The sequence below is a fragment of the Scophthalmus maximus genome, chromosome 11, assembly GCF_022379125.1.
Source record: "Scophthalmus maximus strain ysfricsl-2021 chromosome 11, ASM2237912v1, whole genome shotgun sequence".
Classification (NCBI taxonomy): Eukaryota; Metazoa; Chordata; class Actinopteri; order Pleuronectiformes; family Scophthalmidae; genus Scophthalmus; species Scophthalmus maximus.
The window spans coordinates 20733411-20742500 of record NC_061525.1 but is presented as its reverse complement, the minus strand read 5'-3'; the positions used below and the strand labels follow the sequence as shown (position 1 = coordinate 20742500).

The following is a 9090-nucleotide window of genomic DNA, read 5'->3' as shown; positions in this document are numbered from 1 at the left end:
GCCGCTGCCACCGGGGCCTCCACCTCTTTGGGCTTCTCCTCGGCTTTCTCCTCCGCCTTTGGCTCCTCTTTCTGGGGCTCGGAGGGCGCCTTGGCGGCCGTGGGAGATGCAGCGGCCGGGGCTGCCGCTACGGGAGACGTCGCTGCGCCCACAGGAGAGGCGGCGGCGGCGGCAGCGGCAGCTGGAGAATTAGCCGGCTTGTCTGCAACGGGGCTTTTGGCTTGGCTTGTCTCCTCTTCCTTCTTGGCCTCCTCCCCCGCCGCTTCCTCCTCCTTTGCAGGTGCCTCCTCTCCGTCCGCTTTCTTTGCCTCCTCTCCGGCCTCCGTCGCCTCCTCTGCGGCGGCGGGACTGTCTCCCTCCTTCTCTTCCTCGCCGTCTTTCATCTTTTTCCGAGTTATGTGTCCGCGGAAGCTGGCCTGTATTTTGGTGGCGGCCTTGTGGGCCTTGTCCTCGGGTTTGTTGGTGGTGCCATCCTGTTCAATCTTCTGGTCCGCCTCCTCATTCTTCTCCACCTGGCGGACAAGAGAAAATACGCCCGGGTTAGCATGCACAGTGAGCCAGCGTGTAGTTCCACTGGAAGCCAGCAAAAGGAATGCACTGGTCGCTATGCTCACAACTCACTACTGTGGCGGCATGTAGTTCGATAGCTTTGTGGATGATCATCCCAAATAATCATGCTGGCATACTATTATTTGGGCTTAAAATTCCACCAGAGATAGGTGCAATAAGTCAAGCGTTGAAAGGTCAGAGGACAGAAAGAGATACAAGTATGTGCTAGGAGAGGGAGTTGTTAGACACCTAGTAATTATAGACTGGGAAAATCGGGTGAGGGTTTTGGGGCTTAGTTAGAATCGAGTAAGGCATAGGACTGGACAAGGAACAGGGTTAGGAACAGGGCAGCACAGGATTGTAACATTGAAACGGGTTCCGTGATATTACCTTGAGCAACTGGATCCATAGCTGTCCATCAAATAGTGGGTTGTGCAATGAGTCATAAAAATCTAATGAAAAGAAAATCAAATCAAATAAAGGAATGAACGGTGGGCACTGGAATTGGCAAACAAAATGAATCAGTACATTCAAAATGAACAGGCAAACAAATCAAGGCAAAAAATATTCCCCATAGTCGGTTGATCCAAGGATTCCGAGCCTGCACCTTGAAATGCACGTGAGTAAGCAAACGTGAAGCCAACGCAAATTGTCAAAGAGCATGCAGGCAGTGCGGCGTCACTTAGCCAAATGATAAAGATGTGAAAACTGCAGAGGCAAAAAAAAAAAAAAATGGTTTTGAGAGTTTTTGTCCTTCCAGGTATCGACGGCTTTGTCGGGAGCCGGTGATTGGTCTGACAACAGAATGAATGAACGCTGTTTTATCATTTCATGTGCTTGGAAAAGGCGGGAGATTTAGTGCCACGGTGAATCATGAGAATAACAGATTTGTGCGTGTGGGTTGATTCTCTGAACAGAATGAATTGGATACACTGGGATTTGGGGCTCGACAAATGACTGCAGGCATTTAATGTGGTTATTCAATCCAGGCGTGAGGTGGAATTGTCCTCTGGATGCCGCCGCTGAAATGAATTCAGTGAATAACCACAGTTCATTTAAACGTAGGAGCGCTCCGTGGCGTCCGTCAGTGTTCCCTGCCTTCTCTGCTCAGAATAATCTGCTTAATATATGAAAAAATCTTTACCCCTTCTCCAGAGATAATGAGCCTCTCTCTAGTATCGAGGTACGCTGGTATTCCACGGGCTCCATAAGCTGGCTGCTAGGGAACGAGCTGCCCGGAGTCTCCTCAGCAGTCACTGCCGTGCCCCTCCCGAACCATCAAAGGTTACCTTGACAACCAGTGTGCTAACTCATCACCGGCGCTGTCTGCCGGTTGGTAGCTATGAAAGACTACATGTCACCCTGATTGGCAGTGCGCCTGACCCCTTAGGGCAGCGGCCCAATAGGAACTCGTAAATCAGGGGTGGGGGGGGGGAGGCAATCAGCACGGCTAAGGAGGGGCTGCGCGATGTAGCAGCAGGGCGCGGCGCAGGGCCGGACGGAGGGCCGGAGGGGCTTACGTGTGCGTTGCATGGCAGTATGTGAGTGTGGGTCTGTGTCGGCGCGCGGCAGCATTCGGCTTAAGGTCAGTGAATTTAAGTGGAAATTGCAGCCGCATGCATTAGTCACGTGCCCTGATACCTGTCTCTGACGGTGTCGTTACATTACAAATGAGGTTTTTCGACTTGGACAGCTGCCCGCGTGAGGCGTCACATCTGTGCGACATGATTTAAGAGCCAGAGGCCCTAAACCAACATGTCCTCTCCAGGGTCAGTGTGTCAGTGCAATATTGGAGCAGCGAGGCCAAGGCAGCAGCTGCTGTCGGGCGTATTCATCTCCTCCACCTTTTATTCACATGCAATCTCCTGGGCTCGGGGTGTAAATCCTGCCCCGGGCCTTTCCCGCACCTCTACACAAACCCGCCCCCCTGAAGCAATTTTTGCGCAATGCAATATACAAAATTACACGATAAAACTCTTGGCTGTGAAAGGAATGGGCCTTTACTCTGGCCCTTTAGTTTTCTGATTTACGTTTAAAAAAAAACTCGTGGCTGTTTTCTTAACGATTGAACTTTAAGTGTTGAAATAAACTTTAGCAAGCTGCGGCCATAGCCAACACGGAGGCAGACAGACTGGCTGGCACACCCTCGCTGCTCTTAATCACACGCGGGTCCCCGGGGACTTACTGGGACGTTATTATATCTGATCTCATAGGTGCTTACAATTGCCAAAATTTGGACCCAAGCACTTAACTCTAAATAGAATTACTTACTGGCTGCAAACGGTGAGTCAGACGGAGAGAGAGAGAGGGAGAGAAAGAGAGCGATGGATGAGGGTGTTTGGGAATTGGGGGGGTATGACATCATTTCTGGAACAGAGCTGGTGGTGGTGGTGGTGGGGGGGGGGGGGGGGTATGTCATTTACTTTAGAGATCTGGGTGTGTATATGCGCACAAATGTAATAAAATAGCAGCAAGAGTGCCAAGTGATCTCATATCAGCGTCTTGCGGACGGCGAGATTGCCATCGCGGTTTGAACCATCATCATTTGAATTATTGACATTTGTCTGTGCACCGCCCTTCAGGAGTGCTTCGCCGGGATTATCTGACTTTCTGTCACCTGTCTCCGCGCGCCGGAAGATTAATCGCCGGGCAACTATGAAAAATCGGTCATTCGTCATTTATCGGGATGTGTAATCTTCAGTGATGCGGTTCCTTAAAATCTCCTTGCTGCACTGTGCCCAAACTGACTGACTGACTGTCAATTGAACTCTGGTCACGCACACACCCTCTCCGGCAGGCCGCCTATTCCGCCCGGTGTCTGTGCGGCACACATTTTCATTCATAAACACAGCGGTGCCTCCCAAAAGGTGCAGCACACCGCAAGAGCCGCTTCCCTTCACGCCGCGACTCCAGCGCTCGCTTGATTCATTTTTTTGTATTATCAGGATAATCAAATGACTGAATCACAATTGAGCCGGCGGAGTTTCCCGCCCATTGGAGACGGCCTCTCTGGTTGCCATAGATACACCACATTAACCACTGAGAATTGTGTTTATTATCCAACGCGGGGGGAAAAAAAGGGGGATGTTTTGCAACAGTGCTTTTCCTCGCACGATTGCAAAACAGACAATTATGCAATTAGTCCTGGAATTGTAACGTCTCCAAGTGAAGTGTATCAACGACAGACGCTCGCTGCACAGGGCAGTTTCACGTATAATGTCGGCAGAAGAAGAATGACGTTGAGAATTCAGAATCACCGATCACGAGTTGATTTATCTACAATATACGAGAGTGGCGTTCACCAGAGGACAAACACCTCCTGTCTGTTGCGTCTGCCAAAGGTAATAAATGACTGTGCTGAAATGTGTCCAGCACATTATCAGACGTGCTGGACGTGTCTATTACAGCTTTGTCTGTCGGCCGCGGTCCGGCCCCCCTCCCCTGTCCGTCTCTGTCCTTGGGTGGGCCCCGGCTGTCGTGAGAACCACACCCCAGAGTCAGTGGTTTTGCCGACAGATCCATAACTGCACACACACACACACACACACACACACACACACACACACACGCACACGCACGCACGCACACACACACGCACACACCATCCCCCAGTGGTGACACACAAGCAACAATCCGCCACCTTCGCACCGCCTCAGTGCCAGGGCCATCAGGGACTTGTTTCTGGAAGTGGGGGGAGGAGGAGGAGGAGGAGGAGGAGAGACTGGAGGAAGACATGGGTGCCGGTTGAATCACCACAGAACCACAGCTCAGGCTAATGCACACACCAGGGGGTGCATGTAATCAGTTTCATAAAAATGATTGTTATTATTCTGATCCTATTCAAGGGTGGGGGTGGGGGGGGGCGACACTCCCTTTTACACTTTGCCGCTCCGCCCCGGCCTCGGCTCGAGGGGAGAGAGGAATATTAGAGGTAATATTTGCATTGATAACGGTGGAGTCACAGAACGTTGCCTTTGCAGAGGGCCCCCCCCCCCCTTTTCCTTTATCACACACCTAACAGGTGCTGCAGCAGAATATATTTCAGTGCAAGTCACTTTAATGTGAATTTATTGAAGACGCTGTACGTACTAAAGTATAAGTGTATGGTCCAATTTAAATTCTCCCCCTAACATTTGTCACATAACCACGGCTCCCTGGAAGGCAGAGATGTAATTTTAGCCACCTGCTAGTGACGCGCGCACACACACACACACACACACACACACACTTCCTGCAAAGACGCCTGTACCCTGCAAAATGCCAGCATGATTTTGAATGGCTGTCTGCTTTTCTGCAGGAGCCGCTCAGACGGCTCAGACCGGCTGCTGTCTGCGACCGCCGAATATCTCCTTTTCTCTCTGTCGTCTTTCACTCTCTCTTGTTCACACTGAACAGACTGCTACCCACTCATTCTCCCTCACACACACACACACACACACACACACACACACAGAGAGAGAGAGAGATGGAGAGGGAGAGAGAGACAGACACGGCAGAGCACCACACCCTTTAGCCAGCTATCTCCTGCAGATGAGGAGAGGGGGGCTCAGGTGGTGACTGCCACAGCCTCCGCTCACCATCTCCCTGCCTCTCCCTGCCTCTCCCTGCCTCTCCCCGCCTCTCTCTTCTCTGTGACGGTGAATCGATGGGCGACGTTAAAGGATGCATTGTTTCCTTTTTCACGACAGCCCGGCAAAGAGGTGCACCGCAGCATCTAATAGGCAGAGCATATGCCGGCGTCATCACGTCCTCCGGAGCAGCCTTAAATTCAATTACGCCGGCTCGCTGCCTTGAACAAAGGCTCCGCGATCGCCACTGGTCTCATAGTGGTCAGGGGGGGAGACAGAGAGAGAGAGATGGAGAGGGAGAGGGGCAGGTGGAGGTGGTGAGGAGCTGGAGGATAAAAGAGGCTGGGGTTCTGGACATGGTGCTTGGGGGGGGGGATGGGGGGGGGGGGGGGGGGGGGGGGTGGAAGGAAGGAAGGCTGAAGTCAGGTTCCGAGGAACCACGGTATATGAAATGATCATTTTCTTTGAAGGTGGAAGTCTGAGTCAGGGGCACGGTCCAGGTGCAAGGGGAACCGGGGGAGGAGGTGGGGCGGAGCCTGGGGCCCTTTGAGAGGAGCACACACGGGCTGGGATGTGGGCGGGAAGGCCTGGCTCCTCAGGAAAAAATGGCGGCGTTGAGTGCAGGCCCCACTTGGTCCTCTCCTCAACTCCTCAGGCCAAAGCTACAGACATGGGGACACGGGGGACACGGGGGACACGGGGGGACACGGGGGACGCGGGGACGGCCCACGGGTCGAGAGCTAGCAGCCACTCAACCCCTCCACGGCGGCAGCACCCCGAGCGACACTGTCGCGTTTCAAAAGCAGAAGACAGCCGTGCTCTCTCTCTCTCTCGGCTCATCCATCCGTGAGTACGTCTGGATTCATGTCCTGCCCCTGCTCACGAAGAAGAAGCAGGAGGATAAGTGCTTGTAGTTTTTTTTCTCCGCCCCCCCCACCCCCCTTTTTTTCCTTCCCCCTGCGGTGAGATGCGCACACAGCTCCAGCCTGCGACAGTGGGGGGGGCGGGGGGGAGCCGGTGCCTCACCCACATGGCTGCAGCGCGCCGGCTCCTATTCCTTCACGTTTCCAACCATCATCCCTCACATCCTGTCACATCACATCTCTCTCGTCATCTCGTCGACTTCTCTCCTTTCGCCTTCATTGCTTTGCTGCATGTCGGTCTGCCTCCCTGCACCTTCCCCCCATATCTTGTAACCTCCCTGCCTGTTTTTCACCTCTCGTTTTTTCTCTGTGCCCACCAGGTCTCCCCCCCCCCCCCCCCCCATGTGCACCCTCCACCCTCCACCCGACCATGCCCGCCTGCCCCTCTGCATCCCGCTCTTCTGGGGACCGGCGAGCCCCGCCGCCCCTCCGTCTCCCTCTCCCCTCCCTCTGCCACGGCCGATGTGACTCATGCAGCCTGACATTTAAGAAGCGGTCGAGTGCCACCTGAGTCCAGAAAACGCGCGGCGGTGAGTCCGATAAAAATCTAATTCATTTGTCCGGGACGGTGCCAGGAGACAGTTCCCCTGATCCGCCCGCCTCCATGCAACACCTACAATAATACTCACTGCCACTTTTACAATCTACCCAACGCCGCCCCGCTCACACCTATTTTAAACGAGTGCACACTCCACCGAATACCCTCGACTGACAGGGTCCACTTCTGAAAGCTGGAGGGCTGTGATAATCCATTCAGACTCATCTATTCCCATTGTATTCCCCCGAGGCCATTGACATGATGGTGCCGCTCGCTCAGTCCGTACCCCACCCTTTTTCTCTCCCCGCCGTGGAAATGCACTCTTCCCCGCCCCTGCTCAAGATAGTAGTAGTAAAGAAAGAAAAAAGAAAAAAAAACAGATTCACACGTCCCCGTCCCCCCCCCGATTTGAGGCATCGTTTAGCGGTTGCCACGGTTATTGTGAAGAGTCATTAACAATGGTGCATTGTGGTCGAGTTCGGCAAAAAAAAAAAAGCTCCTGCATAAAACGAGGGACTATTAAAGCTACGATACAGAATCTATATCAATAATCTTCCACTTTTTCTTTTTTACAAGTGCTTGATCAATACGAGGGGGGGCCCAGCTGCCCCCCGGAGATCAAGTTACAGTCCCTGATCCTCTCTGCTGAGTACAGTGTGAGGTCTGCGAGGCGGCGAGTGGCAACATCCATTCATGCAGGATAATCACATTAACTAGGCGTGTCAGGGCTTTCGTGGGGTCCACTTCAGGTGGAGACGAGCCCGGGGCCCCGGAGTCGCAGCGCATCACCCCAAATACATCTCCTGCCCCCCCGCCCAGCCCTTAAATCTCTACCTCCAGCATCCCGGTCCGACGACAGTGTTACAAAGTTCAAGAGGGTGAGATGCAACGTTTTTCTTTTGAGCCCAAGAGAAGAGAAAGACAGAGAGAAGCTGAAGCAGTTTACCGGTTTGGTTCTTCTTATGCAGCACAGCATAGTTGTAGTTGTAGTATCCTCCCTTCTTTCTTCTCTGCTTCTTTCTTCCCTTTTTTCCTCCCTTTCACTTCTTCTCTCTCACCCTCTCTCTCTCTCTCGCTTGCGTGCACACACACTCTCTCTCTCTCTCTCTCTCTCTCTCTCCCTCTTTCTCGGGCTGTATCAACAGCTAAGCTGCTCTGTGCATTTACTCATCCCAGTTTGCACACACACGCTCTTCAGTTGGTCTGCCTGGGCGCACCTCCCTCTCTCTCTCTCTCTCTCTCTCTCTCTCTCTCACTCTCTCTCTCCTGCTCGCTGCCTGACAATGACTAAAAGCCCACCCTTTAAACCCCTCCCTTCTCCTCACTCCCACCATCCTTCTATCCCTCCCCTCTTTCCTCCTCCTCCTCCTCCTCCTCCTCTTCTTCTCACTCATAGTTATGAACCCCCCCCCCCACACACACACACACACACACACTCTCTCTCTCTCACACACACACACACACACACACACACACACACACACACACACACACACACAAACACACCACCTCTTTTAGATCAGCACACCTCTCCTCTACATCTTCTCGCCCTCCTCCTCCTCCTCCTCCTCCTCTCTTCCAGCCAGGCTCCATCAGAAGCTGCGGCCCCACCCTGAAAAGACTCTCCTCTTAATAACTGACTGGATTCCTCCAATATTTGCATATTTTCATTGTGCTTCATTTATGTGCGGCACCAGTACCCCTCTTGCCTTCATTCTGTTTTGATCCCCTCCCCTTTCACACGCCCAAGGAGGTGTCTTTACAACCTCCTCTGATCGCTCAGGCTCCCCCTCAGACGGTGTGAGTGTGTGTGTGTGTGTGTGTGTTGAACACTCTCGTGTGCCGGCGAGCTCTGTGTCCAAATTGCCGGAGCGATGCCGAAAGCATGTTCTTCTGGCACGGCCGGGAGCGGCTCTTGCCAGGGAGAGACGTGTGAGAGAGAGAGAGCAGTGATGATCGGCCAGGCGCATGCACCATCCATGGCTGCACACACACACACACACACACACACACACTGTGCTCTTAGGACACGTCACCCGCACCACCATCCCACCTACACCCCCCCATACCCAGCGCTCTCTGTTCTCATGGAAACACCAACAGATAGACTGGAAGGAGCAGAGGGGGAGGATTCTCTCTCTCTCTCTGTGTGTGTGTGTGTGTGTGTGTGTGTGTGTGTGTGAGAAGGAGAGAGAGATGGAGGGAGAGGAAGGGATGAAGTTGGGAGGAGGAAGCAAGAGCGTTGGGTGTGGCAGACAGGCAGGCGAGGATAAAACTGCTTCTCTCGTTCTCTCGTCCTCCACCCTGTCTCTTTTCTCTCTCTCTCTCCCACTGTGCCCACATTTGCACACAGTCTGGTTTAATGGGCAGCCACCACGCATGCATTATCCCTACAACTGCATTTATAACCCTATAGTGAGGCAGGCAGGCGCATGCTCATGCAAACACCCACGCTCTGTATTTGTCTTTCATATTACACACACACACACACACACACACGCACACACACACT

At 53.2% G+C, this 9090-nt stretch overlaps 1 protein-coding gene across 1 annotated transcript in view; it reads right to left on the bottom strand.

The window, feature by feature from the left end:
• gap43 (growth associated protein 43) overlaps positions 1-7813 on the bottom strand; it is a 13097-nt gene extending 5284 nt beyond the window's left edge. Inside the window, exons 1-2 of the mRNA XM_035623843.2 lie at positions 7525-7813; positions 1-512 (exon numbers count right to left, since the gene is read on the bottom strand). The exon at positions 1-512 is cut by the window's left edge and continues 149 nt beyond it. Of these exons, the coding sequence (XP_035479736.1) occupies positions 1-512; positions 7525-7554 (542 nt within the window). The 5' untranslated portion in view covers positions 7555-7813. The remainder of the gene's footprint in view (positions 513-7524) is intronic.
• Between the last annotated feature and the right edge of the window lie 1277 nt (positions 7814-9090).